Below are 17,836 nucleotides of genomic sequence, written 5' to 3'. Positions count from 1 at the left end.
CTATTGCAATGTCAGCATAACTACCCTCCTCCAGCTCATGGACAGCATTCTAATACAACATTGGGACAAGGAAAATAATTGCCCACTGATATTGATCTGCACTCCTATAACTATAATTATAATAATTATGGCCAACCATAATTATTATTGGACAACTAGCTAATACACAAAACGTCAATTATACAAAAGTAAAAGTGAAAATAAAGAAATTAATCATCGTTGTCAGTTGCATGTGAAATAAAAATAATATGGTTCAAAGTTCTTCTTCATTTCTAGAGCAGCTTTCGTCTCCTCGTCCTTTGTTGCCACACACGACTTCCAGTTGATCCAATTGGGCAGATTCAGAACGAGAGGATCAGCCAACAACTCCCTGCAGACGATATTGCAACCAATAAAAGCATTCAACATGTCATTAATTGGTTTTTAATTACCTTCCAAATTGGAGAGAGAAACGTCCGTACGTATTGTTCCAGGAACTAGAACAGTTTGTGTGTTCACTCGATAGGTATGATGAGAGATTTGTGGAAGAGACATTTGCTGAGTATGCAATAGAAACGTTAGAGGTGTGCATTGTCGGTGTGACGAGACTCACGGACATGTTCTTACCTACTCACTTGAGAGTGCTGTTTACCTCATGAGCTCACAGTAGTAGAAACATACTATAACCTATATTCAGTGATCTGGTTGTTTGTCTGCGTGAGTTGGTGAGAAAATGGTCTTGTGAACACATTTCCCCCATCATCAAACTCTGCCAGGAAGTATGGGACACCAGTGAACGCAAGCTGTGTGTGTGTGTGTGTGTGAGTGTGTGTGTGTGTGTGTGGGTGTGGGTGGGTGGGTGGTGGGAGTAAGGAGGGGTGTGTGTGTATGTATGCGGGGGATTGTGTGTGTGTGTGTGTGGGTGTAGCAAAACCAACAGATTTTGGCAAAGAGAAGTATCGATCACTTAGGTTTAGCCTCGATTCCAGGCCGCATTAAAATACGGCCTGGTACATACCTATTGTAGGAGTGATAGTGCGCATGCGCTTCAAATTACTCAGAATATGGGTAATCGTACTACGAACGTAAATTATACTGTTTACTAAGAATAATAATGTTCCGTAATACTTTATCTCCATGACTGAGTTCTGTGAAGCTGTGGCTTATGTATCTATTGCATTGGTCTAGAAGGCTTGAACACTAATTTTAAGGCTCTCATCTACATGTAAGTCTAGGATGGTCCTATAGCTGGGTTGTCTTCGCAAGTAGCAGTCAAGAGGCACCATACACTTCCCATAGACTGTACAGATCTAAGGTAAGACATCCTGACCATACAACCGTCATAGAGGTAGATGAGAGCCTCTTCTGACTTTAGACTAGTGTGAAAGCCTTCTGAAACAACGCAATACTAAGCTGATGTACATAGATAGAAAATAGATGAGAGAAAGGATTCTGGTGAATAAACTAGCGCATGCGCACTATCACCATGCAATAGGTACCAGGCCGTATTTTAATCGGCCTGGAATCGAGGCTATAAAAGGCTTAGAGAATGGTACGTAGAACATGGTACAGCTATGATGTGTGTGTGTTACCTCTGAGGGTGGTGTTTCCCTGGGCACAGTCTCAAGCTACACCCCCATACTCCGCCCATAATCTATGAAGGCTTGTCTCAGAGCATCAGATGGAATCTTGGTCATCACTGGAATAACCTACAGTGACCACCATTACCATCACACACTAACCATACACAACTATTAGCCTCGATCCCAGGCCGAGTTTTCGCTTTTATAACGGTTAGGCGAACAACTGGGCCTGGTACTAGTTGTCTGCGCATGCGTCAGTCGTTTGTCAGATTCTGACGAATGGATATTCTCGTTCACTTTCGTGACATTTATATTCGTGTACTATCGTGTACTAGAAGTCAGTTCCCGTTTTATCATTATTGGAATCGATTGGAATGGCTCTTAGCTGAAGCTTCTCTCTTCTATGAAGCTTATTCTGAAGACTGAACAACAAGGGAAGAGGTATAAAGCTTTGTCAAGCTTGTTAAGGTCAGATATTTTTGTGTGGGCCCTATGGCCGGCTATGCTATCAAGTCTTGTTCATGTTTGGCAAGAATGTAGGTAGACTATAGTTTCATCATTAATATGGTGGATCAAGTGAAGAGTGTGAGCTAGAGAACTTGGTGCTGCCATCATCAGCTCGTCGACAATGACACTATAACCGAGAAATTTAATATGTATAGATCTACACGTATTTAAAATGTCTACTTCTCTGTACAGGAGCAATGGCTAATATCCAGCTATCCCAACAGTGCTCCTCTTGGCTATACTAACGGACGAGACTGGACAGTTTGAGGTAAGGGTTTAACCGTCTTTGGTTTCTTTTAATATTGTCCTATACTCACAGACACAGGACTGGAGTATGACCTGCTCATTCGAGCGTTGCTGGGTAGCTCAGAGACATCAAGAGAATCTACGTTTTCTCAAGCAATGAGTTACGAGTTGGGGCCTGGAATCAGAGAAGTCCAGCAGCCTGCTAAATCTTTTTGAAACGTAATTTGAAGGCATTCAATCATCCTGAAGTTGCCCTGGGTCACTGTAATTGTGCTGCAGCACAACTGGCAACTCCCCAGGCCTTTGTGAAGCAGCTCCCTATGTGCATCTTTTGTGTACTCACTCTGTGCATTTTCTGTGTACAAATTTCGATTATTGATTTATTAAATATTTTTGCCGACCACAAATATACAATGAAAATTTGACGCATGCGCAGACAACTAGTACCAGGCCCAGTTGTTCGCCTAACCGTTATAAAAGCGAAAACTCGGCCTGGGATCGAGGCTACACAACTATCAGTCAACACATCTACCATACACACACTAACATGTACCGTATTTATACAATGTTTCGACATAATTATGTAAGTTTGGGAATGCTAATGGCTTCACAAATACGATTTCAAAGACCTAGATTGTATGACATCACTATCTTTGCTAGATGGCCTCTTTCTAAAATCATAAAACCGTTGAAATTGAATACACAGAATTCAAGTTATGGCAGCTGAAAGAGTCCCTGAACCATTGAATGATTAAAAAGAGAAATCACATTCCTCTGTTTGCCCTCAAAACCTTGTAGCCTAATCTCAACACACCAACCATACAGTATCAATCACATGACATGATAATACGGCCTTGACGGTACTGACCTGTAGTTGAAGATGCTGTGATTTGTAGTTTCTCTCGAAGATGACACACGACTGATCTTTGCTGTTGAAGTACTTCCTCAGAGCACTCTTAAACTTTCCAAGCTCCTCCAAAACCTCCTACAGTAATAGAGCACAGGTCATACAGTGTACATGCATGATATATGGTATAGTGATCTCTGCTTACACAGTGGGCAGACCAACAGTGGCTGTACTAAAGAGGTGGTCTGCTAACACAGGTCCAAACACATGCTATGGAGACTTTGGGGCCCATTAACCTGGCTGTATTATAGAGGGTGGCCTGCTTACAGGCTGACCAGTACAGACTGCTAAATAGTACACACAGAGCATGGAAACATACTCTCCACAATACAAACAATGACTATACACACACAGCAGTGGTACACACAGCACATGAACTCACTAGTGGTGCGTCAGTGGAGGCTGCATAGTGACCGATGGGTAGGACCAGCACATGCTCTGGTACCATCCCACCCTTGGATAAAGCCAGGTACGTCTATATAGGGTATACAATACAAACTGTTAGTGGTCTGCTATTTGTGAGCTACATTGTATTTTGTATGTGCAGTATTAGCAAGTACAACACACTCTATCTCACATGATCTCCGATGGAGACTACGAGATGTTTCTCCACCTCCTTACCCCCCCAGACAGAACCAGCATGGCCCCCTGGGCTGGGGCGGGGGTCGTCTCTTTGCAGGGGGTGCTCCATCCTGTTGTCTCTTCTGTTTGCGATGAGCGGAATCAAGAGCCCTCTGGTCAAAAAAAAAGTTAGGCCCAGCCTCCTCTTGAGACTCCCTCTGCACAGTGTGTGGGGTAGGTACACAATAAACTTTGACCTCTGCAAACATGGTGGATGGTGATATCTAGAGATAAGACTCTCAGAGTGCTACATAACGCAAGTTTTTATTTGGAAAATTGGACAATCTACAAAATGTACATGTATATTGGTCCATCAACGATAGCTAGACATTATGGGATAATACGACGTTTTCCTTACCAATTAAAGATTTAACTAGTTCAGTGTAGGGACAGTTGGTGGCAGTGGGTGGTTGCTGAGTCAGCTCTTTCTCGTCCATGGAGCTCATGGGTGTGACAGAGAATGCATACAGGTACTGCAGGTATGAAGATGATGTCATCATTAATAACATGTAATACTAATGGGACTAGAATGATTTCAACTCACTCTTTTCTTCTTGTCTGGATTTCCCACTTGAGCCAAAGCTAAGAACCGTGTCACATGATGTGGCTTGCATTGGAGGATTTTGTGATTCCTGCATGAAATGAAGCACAATACAGTTAGCATCAAAAGTTGTGGAGGTATTACTGTGTAGGGATTTAAAGATGAGGACATGTAACATGTACGTATAATTACAGCACACATCTAAAATAATTGAAACTCTCTTATCTCTTATTGTATCGCTGGTCAAATCACATTGGAAAATTAAACATACCAACGGACTTCAAGAAATTGGATAACAGAACTCTATTTAAGGAGCAAACTCAAGTACTCTAATATTACAGGGATGGACGTACTGTACCTGTACGGTATTCTCTCATAGAAGGTTTGGTGTAGAGCTGCAAAATGGTAGCGTGGCTTGAGACACATGGCCAGTTTACTCAGAGGCTTTGCCCCCACTGCACTCAGGTCCAGTCCGTCCTGCATGAGCATAAGGTATTATTAAGGTACTGGTCCATCCTACAATAACTGGGAGCTAGGTCTCACAGGAGCCACTGTGAACTTGTCCACTGCCCCGGGCCAATCAGAGGTGAGGAGAATGTCCACTCCACGGTAGCCCTCTCCACTGCACTGACCCTCCAGCCAGGACACATCAGAGTCAATGAAGTATGGTAGAGGGAGAAACAAAAACTAGTTCAAAAACTGCTCCAGGTGTTTGGGAAGTGAACTGACCAATAGATTATCTCCCTTGTCTTTTGTCTTGATGCTGATAGGTCCTCCCCTGGTAGCTCCCACTGAGATAGGCCACCCTCAGACCACTGGACGCACTGTACACTCCACGCTGACCTGTAATAGAGTGTGACTCATGTGTGTACTGATAGAGTGGTTAACAACATGCATACACTGTACCTAGACATGTGACATTGGGGCAAAGCTCTCCTCCATCACGTGACAAGTCTCCATAGAACTGACCATGCTCAGTCCAACACGGGCCAAGGATAAACGTCGGTAGAGGCACTGTGCATGGGGGTGTAATAAATGTCAGAGGAAGGTGATTTAATATCGTTTAATTACCTGTTGTTGTGTGTGCATCCATTGTATGTAGCTACCTCAAAGTCTCTGTTCTTGGAGAGGATGCGGACTCTGCTAAACAGTTGCTTGAAGTGACCTTCCACATCTCCACACACCAGACTGAGTGAGGGGAGAAGGAGATCTAGGTGAGTACACTTGCACTAGACCTAGCTAGATAGCTCCTTAATACATTTTCATTGTGGTATTCTACAAGTAGCCACGCCCCTTTTGCTTGCACAAAGAAGGGGGCGTATCTCCTTTTTGACTTTTTCGTTGTGTTGGCCGCTACAGTTCTCTAGCTCTCTAGCTCTGTAACTTTAAGCTTTCTATACAGTACAGGTAAGATCAACTAAATAGCTTTTATATACCTACCATAACGTACTCCTGTAAACTTGAGCCTCACTCTCTGTAAGGCTTTGTTTTTCAAGTCTTGGCAATAATTATTATTATTTTAATAATTTATATCTAGACGTACATAGTGAAAGGATTCTTTTTTGTTATATATCCAGCTGGATTGCATTTTTATTATTGCATGGTTTCTATTCACACAGTGACGAAGACAATGGCTGTAAATCCACAAGCTTTCGAGCAGTTCACTCTGAGACAAATTCGCATCACTGAGAATGAGTTTGGACGAGGTTCCTACGCTGTTGTCATGGAGCTAGAGTATCGAGGACTGAAATGTGCCGGCAAGAAGCTTTACCGAGTTCTCTACGAGACTGGAATCGGGCATGCAGCACGAAGGTATCTGGAGGAGTGTCACCTGCTCAGTCAAACTAGGCACCCCAACATTGTCCAGTTTCTGGGAGTCTGTTTTGAGGAAGGCTCTCAGTTCCCCATCCTAGTCATGGAGTTCCTTCCCACCAACTTGACCAGCTGTCTCGAGCGCTACGGTATTCTCCCCGATGAGATCAACTTCTCCATCCTCCATGACGTCTCACTGGGCCTGGTCTACCTCCATGGCCAAACACCAGTCATTGTGCACAGAGACCTCTCAGCCAACAATGTCCTTTTGTCCACCAACATGACGGCCAAGATATCCGATCTGGGGGTTGCTCGAATATTGAACCTGACCCCCCTTCAAGTGAGTCGAATGACGGAGACCCCTGGCACCCCAGCGTACATGCCCCCCGAAGTGATGGTTGCCAACCCCCACTATGACACCAGTGTGGATGTGTTCTCCTTTGGGATCATGATGATTCACACCTTCACATCAAAGTGGCCACTACCAAGTATCGGCCAGACACGAATCGATCCTGCTAATCCTGACAGACTGATACCAGTTACAGAAGCTGAACGACGTGAAGAGTTTCTTCGAAAACTATCCCCAGACCACCCTCTGATGGACCTCATCATGCGCTGTCTCAGCAACAACCCTCAGCGAAGGCCTAGAGCAGCGGAGATAGTGGGTCGGATGGTGGGTGTGGTACTTGAACACCCTCCCTCCTTTGAGAACAGAGTGGAGATGCTCCAGCGAGTGAGTGCCCTACTGACAGAGAAGAGGGAGCTTGAGGAAGAGGTTGTGAGGAAGGACTCAGCAATCCAGGAGAAAGCAGGAGAGATCGAGGCACTGGCGGAAGAGAAAATACGACAAGAAGAAGAAAGTGAAAACGCTGTCGAGCGTATGCAGTTGGTGCACTCTGTGGAAACTGATCAAATTAAATTAGATTTTAAATGTCAACTCGAAGATAAACAATCTGTAATTGCTGACAAAGATTCCACTATCGCTCACAGAGATTTGATGCTTGCCTCCAAGGACACTTCCCTTCAAAAGAAAGAAGCCACCATTCAGAGTTTGAACGACCAGCTAACCAAAACTAGAGACTACCTGACCAGCAAACCACAGGTGAGCTCATCAACACTGTACCACTAAGTGCACACATCTGTACCGTCGTATCTCTTATTGTATAGTCAACCTAATGTGCCTAGTCCATTTAATGTTCCAATTGAACTCAAAGTTATAATTCTGTTTTTGCTATGCTCGGTAATTCGTCAAAGTAGCTGTGTGTATTATAGTGTGGCTTGTTATTATAATGGCTAGCTATAGCATGTGAATATATTCTCCTATAATCACCACTCCTATATAAGAGCCAAATTAAATAATATAAGCGGAAAATTATGTTCCACAGGATCGATACTGTTATAATAATTGTGTTGCCATGGTAACCTTATAACATTGTTAACCTGCATGTGATTACATTCCCTTAATTAATAGACAATCATTGATTACACGCAACAAACAAGTTATTGACTCTCTGTATTCTCCAGTCCCTACAGGTTCAGTTGTCCTACAGTCAGTGCTCTGAGGCTCCAGTGGAGATGTCTCATGGACTAGCGGTAACCATCAATGGCAAGGTCTACTATGGTGGAGGAGCCTGTGATGACGATGATGACGAGTACTGTGTCCACTGTTACGATCCGCCACAAGACGTCTGGTCAACTCTATCTAGACTTCCTGTATGCTATTTTGGTCTAGGAGAGGTCAAAGGTGAACTGGTAGCAGTTGGCGGTATGGATTCACCCTTATCTGTGATCAACGTGGTGCACGTGTTTAACAAAGGAAGGAACTGGAAACGGACGATCCCACCCATGCCCACAGCGAGGTATTGGCCAGCAGTCGTTAGTCTCTCAACACATCTGATCGTAGCAGGAGGTCGATTGGACTCTGTTACCTACACTGATATTGTTGAGATCTACAACATCAGCACCTCCCAGTGGAGCGAGACAGACAGACTACCGTATGCTTGTGGTTTCCAAAGAGGAATTGTCTACAATAACACAGTGTACCTAATGGGGGGAAGTGACGGCAATTTTCTAAACAAGGTGTGTGCTGCTCAAGTCGACAAGTTCATCTCAGCAGACCGACAGGATGATGGGAGTGCCAACAAAGCCGACTCTGTCTGGAATACAATATCCAACACACCGTCTTACTGTCCCTCCCCTGTAACGATATCCGACACCCTCTTTGCTGTTGGTGGAGTGGATAGTGAAGATGAAGCCACTCAAAGGATCTACGCCTACTCGTCCTCGATGGACTCCTGGCTCTACGTTGGTGATCTACCATCTCCTATAGCAGGAGCTGCCACTGTGTCACTGTCTCCATCAGAGTGCCTTATGATTGGGGGAAGGAACAACAATGGAGGAATACAATCTACTGTGTATAAAATTAGAACTGCAACAACTATTTCTTAATTGTTTTGGTATAATTATAAAATTATAAATAACCCAAATTTTCATGATAATTGTTTTCTAGAGTGAAACATGTTATACTAGCTTGCATGGTACTAATTACTAGTAGAGGTTACAGTATAAGTAGAGGTATATAATGTGTGTATAGCATGTAACCAGCCCCTCCCCCTTATTGACTATTGCAATGTCAGCATAACTACCCTCCTCCAGCTCATGGACAGCATTCTAATACAACATTGGGACAAGGAAAATAATTGCCCACTGATATTGATCTGCACTCCTATAACTATATAATATATAATTATGGCCAACCATAATTATTATTGGACAACTAGCTAATACACAAAACGTCAATTCTACAAAAGTAAAAGTGAAAATAAAGAAATTAATCATCGTTGTCAGTTGCATGTGAAATCAAAATAATATGGTTCAAAGTTCTTCCTCATTTCTAGAGCAGCTTTCGTCTCCTCGTTCTTTGTTGCCAGACATGACTTCCAGTTGATCCAATTGGGCAGATTCAGAACGAGAGGAGCAGCCAACACCTCCCTGCAGCCGATATTGCAACCAATAAAAGCATTCAACATGTCATTAATTGGTTTTTAATCACCTTCCAAATTGGAGAGAGAAACGTCCGTACGTATTGTTCCAGGAACTAGAACAGTTTGTGTGTTCACTCAATAGGTATGATGACAGATTTGTGGAAGAGACATTTGCTGAGTATGCAATAGAAAGGTTAGAGGTGTGCATTGTCGGTGTGACGAGACTCACGGATATGTTCTTACCTACTCACTTGAGAGTGCTGTTTACCTCATGAGCTCACAGTAGTAGAAACATACTATAACCTATATTCAGTGATCTGGTTGTTTGTCTGCGTGAGTTGGCAAGAAAATGGTCTTGTGAACACATTTCCCCCATCATCAAACTCTGCCAGGAAGTATGGGACACCAGTGTACGCAAGCTGTGTGTGTGTGTGTGTATGTGTGTGTGCGTGTGTGTGTGTGTGTGTGTGCGTGTGCGTGTGCGTGTGTGTGTGTGTGTGTCTGTGTGTGTGTACGTGTGTGTGTGTGGTGTGTGTATGGGGGAGGAGGGTATATGTGTGTGTGTGTGTGTGTGTGTGTGTGGGGGACACCAGTGTACGCAATCTGTGTGTGTGTGTGTGTGTGTGTGTGTGTGTGTGTGTGTGTGTGCGTGCGTGTGTGTGTGTGCGTGTGTGTGTGTGGTGTGTGTATGGGGGAGGAGGGTATATGTGTGTGTGTGTGTGTGTGTGTGTGTGTGTGTGTGTGTGTGTGTGTGTGGTGTGTGTATGGGGGAGGAGGGTATGTGTGTGTGTGTGGGACACCAGTGTACGCAATCTGTGTGTGTGTGTGTGTGGGGGGATGGGAGGCCCTCAGAGAGGGTGTGTGTGTGTGTGTATGGGTGGGTGGGAGGCCCTCAGGGACGGTATGTGTGTAGCAAAACTAATAGATTCTGGTAAAGAGAAGTATTGATAACTAAAAGGCTTATAGCCCCTATTCTATACGCTTATTAGCATCGATTACAGGCCGCATTAAAATATGGCCTGGTATTGCATGGGTGATAGTGTGCATGCCCTTCAAATTACTCAGAATATGGGTAATCGTACTACGAACGTAAATTAGTCCGTTTACTAAGAATAATAATGTTCCGTAATACTTTATCTCCATGACTGAGTTCTGTGAAGCTGTGGCTTATGTCATCTATTGCGTTGGTCTAGAAGGCTTGAACACTTATTTTAAGACAGAAGAGGCTCTCATCTACTATATCTAGGATGGTCCTATAGCCGGGTTGTCTTCGCAAGTAGCAGTCAAGAGGCACCATACACTTCCCATAGACTGTACAGATCCAATGTAAGACATCCTGACCATACAACCGTCATAGAGGTAGATGAGAGCCTCTTCTGACTTTAGACTAGTGTGAAAGCCTTCTGAAACAACACAATACTAAGCTGATGTACATAGATAGAAAATAGATGAGAGAAAGAGAAAAGGGGATTCTGGTGAATAAACTAACGCATGCGCACTATCACCATGCAATAGGTACCAGGCCGTATTTTAATCGGCCTGGAATCGAGGCTATAAAAGGCTTAGAGAATGGTACGTAGAACATGGTACAGCTATGATGTGTGTGTGTTACCTCTGAGGGTGGTGTTTCCCTGGGCACAGTCTCAAGCCACAACCCCATACTCCACCCATAATTTATGAAGGCTTGTCTCAGAGCATCAGATGGAATCTTGGTCACTGGAATAACCTACAGTGACCACCATTACCATCACACACTAACCATACACAACTATCAGTCAACACATCTACCATACACACACTAACATGTACCGTATTTATACAATGTTTCCACATAATTATGTAAGTTTGCGAATGCTAATGGCTTCACAAATAAGATTGCAAAGACCTATATTGTATGACATCACGATCTTTGCTAGATGGCCTCTTTCTAAAATCATAAAACCGTTGAAATTGAATACACAGAATTCAAGTTATGGCAGCTGAAAGAGTCCCTGAACCATTCAATGAGAAATCACATTCCTCTGTTTGCCTTCAAAACCTTGTAGCCTAATCTCAACACACCAACCATACAGTATCAATCACATGACATGATAATACGGCCTTGACGGTACTAACCTGTAGTTGAAGATGCTGTGATTTGTAGTTTCTCTCGAAGATGACACACGACTGATCTTTGCTGTTGAAGTACTTCCTCAGAGCACTCTTAAACTTTCCAAGCTCCTCCAAAACCTCCTACAGTAATAGAGCACAGGTCATACAGTGTACATGCATGATATATGGTATAGTGATCTCTGCTTACACAGTGGGCAGACCAACAGTGGCTGTACTAAAGAGGTGGTCTGCTAACACAGGTCCAAACACATGCTATGGAGACTTTGGGGCCCATTAACCTGGCTGTATTATAGAGGGTGGCCTGCTTACAGGCTGACCACTACAGACTGCTAAATAGTACACACAGAGCATGGAAACATACTCTCCACAATACAAACAATGACTATACACACACAGCAGTGGTACACACAGCACATGAACTCACTGGTGGTGTGTCAGTGGAGGCTGCATAGTGACCGATGGGTAGGACCAGCACATGCTCTGGTACCATCCCACCCTTGGATAAAGCCAGGTACGTCTATATAGGGTATACAATACAAACTGTTAGTGGTCTGCTATTTGTGAGCTACATTGTATTTTGTATGTGCAGTATTAGCAAGTACAACACACTCTATCTCACATGATCTCCGATGGAGACCACGAGCACGGCCCCCTGGGCTGGGGAGGGGGTCGTCTCTTTGCAGGGGGTCCTCCGTCCTGTTGTCTCTTCTGTTTGCGATGAGCAGAATCAAGAGCCCTCTGATCAAAGAAGAAGTTAGGCCCAGCCTCCTCTTGAGACTCCCTCTGCACAGTGTGTGGGAGTAGGTACACAATAAACTTTGACCTCTGCAAACATGGTGGATTTGAACTACAACACAAAAGGTGATATCTAGAGATAGGACTCTCAGAGTGCTACATAACGCAAGTTTTTGTTTGGAAAACTACAAGTATAACTATTGCTCCTTCAACGATAGCTAGACATTATGGGATAATACGAAATTTTCCTTACCAAAGATTTGACTAGTTCAGTGTAGGGACAGTTGGTGGCAGTGGGTGGTTGCTGAGTCAGCTCTTTCTCGTCCATGGAGCTCATGGGTGTGACAGAGAATGCATACAGGTACTGCAGGTATGAAGATGATGTCATCATTAATAACATGTAATACTAATGGGACTAGAATGATTTCAACTCACTCTTTTCTTCTTGTCTGGATTTCCCACTTGAGCCAAAGCTAAGAATCGTGTCACATGATGTGGCTTGCCTTGGAGGATTTTATGATTCCTGCATGAAATGAAGCACAATACAGTTAGCATCAAAAGTTGTGGAGGTATTACTGTGTAGGGATTTAAAGATGAGGACATGTAAGATGTAAGTATAATTACAGCACACATCTAAAATAATTATGATACTCTCATATGTCTTATTGTATCGCTGGTCAAATCACATTGGAAAATTGATCATACTATCTGAACGGACTTCAAGAAATTGGATAACAGAACTCTATTTAAGGAGTAAACTCAAGTACTCTAATATTACAGGGATGGACGTACTGTACCTGTACGGTATTCTCTCATAGAAGGTTTGGTGTAGAGCTGCAAAATGGTAGCGTGGCTTGAGACACATGGCCAGTTTACTCAGAGGCTTTGCCCCCACTGCACTCAGGTCCAGTCCGTCCTGCATGAGCATAAGGTATTATTAAGGTACTGGTCCATCCTACAATAACTGGGAGCTAGGTCTCACAGGAGCCACTGTGAACTTGTCCACTGCCCCGGGCCAATCAGAGGTGAGGAGAATGTCCACTCCACGGTAGCCCTCTCCACTGCACTCACCCTCCAGCCAGGACACATCAGAGTCAGTGAAATATGGTCGCTAGAGGGAGAAACAAAAACTAGTTCAACAACTTCTCCAGGTGATTGGGAAGAGAACTGACCAATAGATTATCTCCCTTGTCTTGATGCTGATAGGTCCTCCCCTGGTAGCTCCCACTGAGATAGGCCACCCTCAGACCACTGGACGCACTGTACACTCCACGCTGACCTGTAATGGAGCGTGACTCATGTGTGTACTGATAGAGTGGTTAACAACATGCATACACTGTACCTAGACATGTGACATTGGGGCAAAGCTCTCCTCCATCACGTGACAAGTCTCCATAGAACTGGCCATGCTCAGTCCAACACGGGCCAAGGATGAACGTCGGTAGAGGCACTGTGCATGGGGGTGTAATAAATGTCAGAGGAAGGTGATTTAATATCGTTTAATTACCTGTTTCCACCCCCTCCCGATACTTGCTCCACTCCTCCTGGCAGTCAGAGCTAAAGAAAGATCCAACACACAACAGCAGCTACATAAAGGGACAATAAATGCACTGGCACTGCAGTGAGTGTGTGCATCCATTGTATGTAGCTACCTCAAAGTCTTTGTTCTTGGAGAGGATGCTCTGGACTCTGGTAAACAGTTGCTTGAAGTGACCCTCCACATCTCCACACACCAGACTGAGTGAGGGGGAAAAGGAGATCTAGGTGAGTACACTTGCACTAGAGCTAGCTAGCTCCTTACATTTTCATCCTTGACTTGGTGGTATTCTAAATAATACACAAAACCTTGTAAGTAGCCATGCCCCCTTTTGCTTATATCAAAGAAGGGGTGTATCTCGTTCTTGACCTCTTTTTCTTCTGTTGCCGCTACAGCTACGAGCTCTCTCTGTAACTTCAAGCTGCAAGTAAGATCAACTGAATAGCTTTTATATACATCATGCATAGTACCATAACTGCATGTGCTCTTGTAAGCCTGGGCCTATACATTGGCAATATAACACAGGTCATAGCCAAAGGATTTTTTTTGTTACTTGCTTCTATTTCAATTGGATTGTGCCTATTATTATTCCACAGTATCTATTAAAAGAAGACATAATCTTTTTAACTTCACTTTTTAATAGCTGGATTATCTTTTTCATATTGCATGCTTTTCTATTCACACAGTGACGAAGACAATGGCTGTAAATCCACAAGCTTTCGAGCAGTTCACTCTGAGACAAATTCGCATCACTGAGAATGAGTTTGGACATGGTTCCTACGCTGTTGTCATGGAGCTAGAGTATCGAGGACTGAAATGTGCCGGCAAGAAGCTTTACCGAGTTCTCTACGAGACTGGAATCGGGCATGCAGCACGAAGGTATCTGGAGGAGTGTCGCCTGCTCAGTCAAACTAGGCATCCCAACATTGTCCAGTTTCTGGGAGTCTGTTTTGAGGAAGGCTCTCAGTTCCCCATCCTAGTCATGGAGTTCCTCCCCACCAACTTGACCAGCTGTCTCGAGTGCTACGGTATTCTCCCCGATGAGATCAACTTCTCTATCCTCCATGATGTTTCACTGGGCCTGGTCTACCTCCATGGCCAAACACCAGTCATTGTGCACAGAGACCTCTCAGCCAACAATGTCCTCTTGTCCACCAACATGACGGCCAAGATATCCGATCTAGGGGTTGCTCGAATATTGAAACTGACCCCCCTTCAAGTGAGTCGAATGACGGAGACCCCTGGTACCCCAGCGTACATGCCCCCCGAAGTGATGGTTGCCAACCCCCACTACAACACCAGTGTGGATGTGTTCTCCTTTGGGATCATGATGATTCACACCTTCACAGCAGAGTGGCCACTACCAAGTATCGGCCCCACCAGAATCGATCCTGCTAATCCCAATGGTTTGATACCAGTGACAGAAGCTAAACGACGTGAAGAGTTTCTTCGAAAAATTTCCCCAGACCACCCTCTGATGGACCTCATCATGCGCTGTCTCAGCAACAACCCTCAGCAAAGGCCTAGAGCAGCGGAGATAGTGGGTCGGATGGTGGGTGTGGTACTTGAACACCCTCCCTCCTTTGAGAACAGAGTGGAGATGCTCCAGCGAGTGAGTGCCCTACTGACAGAGAAGAGGGAGCTTGAGGAGGAGGTTGTGAGGAAGGACTCGGCAATCCAGGAGAAAGCAGGAGAGATCGAGGCACTGGCGGAGGAGAAAAGACGACAAGAGGAAGAAAGTGAAAACACTGTCGAGCGTATGCAGTTGGTGCGCTCTGTGGAAACTGATCAGTATAAATTGGAAAACGAAGATCTTAAAGGTCAACTCGAAGCTAAAGAGACAATTGTTAACACGAAAGATGAATTTATTATTTCAAGAAATTCTAGGATTGTGGAATTAGAAACTCGATGTAAGCAACTCACTGAAGAGGTGGAGCAACAAATTGCCAACGTCAACTACACTCAAAACGAGCTTGTATCTAAAGCTACGAAAATAGCTCAACTGGAAACAGATGTCACCAATCTCACTGCACAAGTGGAACAAGAGCTAGCTGACAAAAACTCTATTATCACCCACAAAGATTCGATGCTTGCCTCCAATGACACTTACCTTCAGAAGAATAAAACCACCATTCAGAGTTTAAACAACCAACTGACCAAAACCAGAGACTACCTGACCAGCAAACCACAGGTGAGCTCATCAACACTGTACCACTAAGTGCACACATCTATAATAATTATAATACCCTCCTATCTCTCATTGTATCTATATATATGTAATAATTATGATACTCTCATATCTCTTATGGTATCGCCCCCTAATAGAAGTACCAAGTCCAAAGTTTAATGTTTTAACTGATCACCATGTACAACTATATTTTTGCAGTCTCTAGGTTTAGAATAGAAGTTGTTGTGTACTTTAGTTTTGTGTAACATTTGCGATGCCTCAGTAATTCGAATCAAAGTTGTTAAAATTAATGTGGCTTGTAGTCAATCAATGGGCTATAATTATAGCTTCGTTCCCAGGCCGATTTGTCCCCTAAAATAACGGTAGGTCAACAACTAGGCCTGGTATTGATTGTACATTAGAATAAACTTGTGTATGGTTAGTACCAGGAGCCCATAAAGAGAAGGAGCGGCTAACTTCAACGTACACTTGGGGATCATGTCTCGTAATTTCCGGTGAAACCGCACTTCCTTGTATGGAAGCGACTAAGTGCTTGCAAACCGCATCCCTGCATTGCGTATAACACGTGTAGGGATTCAACCACTTAGCATATATGGAAATGCGGTCATAACCACTTACGAGACGTGATGCCCGTAGTTAGCCACTCCTTCTCTTTATGGGCTCCTGTTAGTACCAACCATTAGTGGTTGGTACTAACATTGACATTGGCATATCCCTGGTGCTGTTAGTCTACTGAAATCACCACAAATTCCATACCTATAGCATCTTATTTGCTCTTGGCTACATAAATGCACAGGATCGATATACTGACAATATTTTTGTTGCTATGGTAACCGCTATGGTATATGACCGTAACCTTGTAACTGATGATTAGGGTTACAAATGCCCTTAATTATACTAGCTACACAATCATTCATCACATGCAACACAAGTTATTGACTCTCTGTATTCTCCAGTCCCTACAGGTTCAGTTGTCCTACAGTCAGTGCTCTGAGGCTCCAGTGAAGAGGACTGATGGACGAGCGGTAACCATCAATGGCAAGGTCTACTATGGTGGAGGAGAATGTTATAACGATGATGACGAGCACTGTGTCCACTGTTACAATCCGCCACAAGACGTCTGGTCAACTCTGCCCAGACTTCCTGTACACTATTTTGGTCTAGGGGAGGTCAAAGGTGAACTGGTAGCAGTTGGTGGTTTGGATTCGTCCAACCCTACATCCAATGTGGTACATGCGTTTCACAAAGGAAGGAACTGGAAACGGACGATCCCACCCATGCCCACAGCGAGGTATTCACCAGCAGTCGTTAGTCTCCCAACACATCTGGTCGTAGCAGGAGGTAATGTGGACGTTTATGACTACACTAATATTGTTGAGATCTACAACATCAGCACCTCCCAGTGGAGCGAGACAGACAGACTACCGTATGCTTGTCGTGACCAAAGAAGAATTGTCTACAACAACACAGTGTACCTAATGGGTGGATATGACGGCAAGGATCTAAACAAGGTGTGTGCTGCTCAAGTCGACAAGCTCATCTCAGCAGACCGACAGGATGATGGGAGTGCCAACAAAGCCGACTCTGTCTGGAATACAATATCCAACACACCGTCTTACGCGCCCTCCCCTGTAACGATATCCGACACCCTCTTTGCTGTTGGTGGAGTGGATAGTGGTAAAGCCACTCAAAGGATCTACGCCTACTCGTCCTCGATGGACTCCTGGCTCTACGTTGGTGATCTACCATCTCCTATAGCAGACGCTGCCACTGTGTCGCTGTCTCCATCAGAGTGCCTTATGATTGGGGGATTTAACAATGAAAGACAATCTACTGTGTATAAAATTAGAACTGCAACAACTATTTCTTAATTGTTTTGGTATAATTATAAAATTATAAATAACCCAAATTTTCATGATAATTGTTTTCTAGAGTGAACATGTTATACTAGCTTGCATGGTACTAATTACTAGTAGAGGTTACAGTATAAGTAGAGGTATATAATGTGTGTATAGCGTGCAACCAGCCCCTCCCCCTTATTGACTATTGCAATGTCAGCATAACTACCCTCCTCCAGCTCATGG

The 17,836-nt window shown here is 44.0% G+C and overlaps 4 protein-coding genes, 1 long non-coding RNA gene and 1 pseudogene across 5 annotated transcripts in view; 3 read left to right on the top strand and 3 right to left on the bottom strand.

Annotated features, from left to right (window-relative positions):
- LOC135333271 (fibrocystin-L-like) overlaps positions 1–17,836 on the bottom strand; it is a 71,651-nt gene that overhangs the window by 18,576 nt on the left and 35,239 nt on the right. The gene's annotated exons all lie outside the window — the stretch shown is intronic.
- On the bottom strand, positions 43–4,867 carry LOC135333029 (CWF19-like protein 1). Its single transcript, XM_064527966.1, is given in 9 exon segments — positions 43–370; positions 432–1,688; positions 3,184–3,300; positions 3,605–3,697; positions 3,800–3,847; positions 3,849–4,001; positions 4,188–4,316; positions 4,388–4,475; positions 4,743–4,867. Coding segments are annotated over 8 exon segments (834 nt in total). The 3' UTR covers positions 43–370; positions 432–1,607.
- LOC135333383 (uncharacterized) lies at positions 1,736–2,705 on the top strand. The gene is made up of 2 exons (XR_010393845.1): positions 1,736–2,337; positions 2,389–2,705. It is a non-coding gene; the product is annotated as an uncharacterized LOC135333383 (long non-coding RNA).
- LOC135333314 (probable serine/threonine-protein kinase drkD) lies at positions 5,699–8,701 on the top strand. The gene is made up of 3 exons (XM_064528279.1): positions 5,699–5,791; positions 6,004–7,298; positions 7,721–8,701. Exons 2-3 carry the CDS (start codon positions 6,015–6,017, stop codon positions 8,642–8,644), a joined length of 2,208 nt encoding a protein of 735 aa, XP_064384349.1. The 5' UTR covers positions 5,699–5,791; positions 6,004–6,014; the 3' UTR covers positions 8,645–8,701.
- Positions 8,884–13,836, bottom strand: LOC135333028 (CWF19-like protein 1; annotated as a pseudogene).
- Positions 13,899–17,678, top strand: LOC135333293 (uncharacterized). The gene is made up of 3 exons (XM_064528220.1): positions 13,899–13,991; positions 14,251–15,755; positions 16,709–17,678. Coding segments are annotated over exons 1-3 (2,421 nt in total). The 5' UTR covers positions 13,899–13,990; the 3' UTR covers positions 17,624–17,678.

This window comes from Halichondria panicea, chromosome 3 (assembly GCF_963675165.1).
Source record: "Halichondria panicea chromosome 3, odHalPani1.1, whole genome shotgun sequence".
NCBI classification, from domain to species: Eukaryota; Metazoa; Porifera; class Demospongiae; order Suberitida; family Halichondriidae; genus Halichondria; species Halichondria panicea.
The sequence above is the reverse complement of the archived record's forward strand: the minus strand, read 5'-3'. Positions and strand labels throughout refer to the sequence as shown.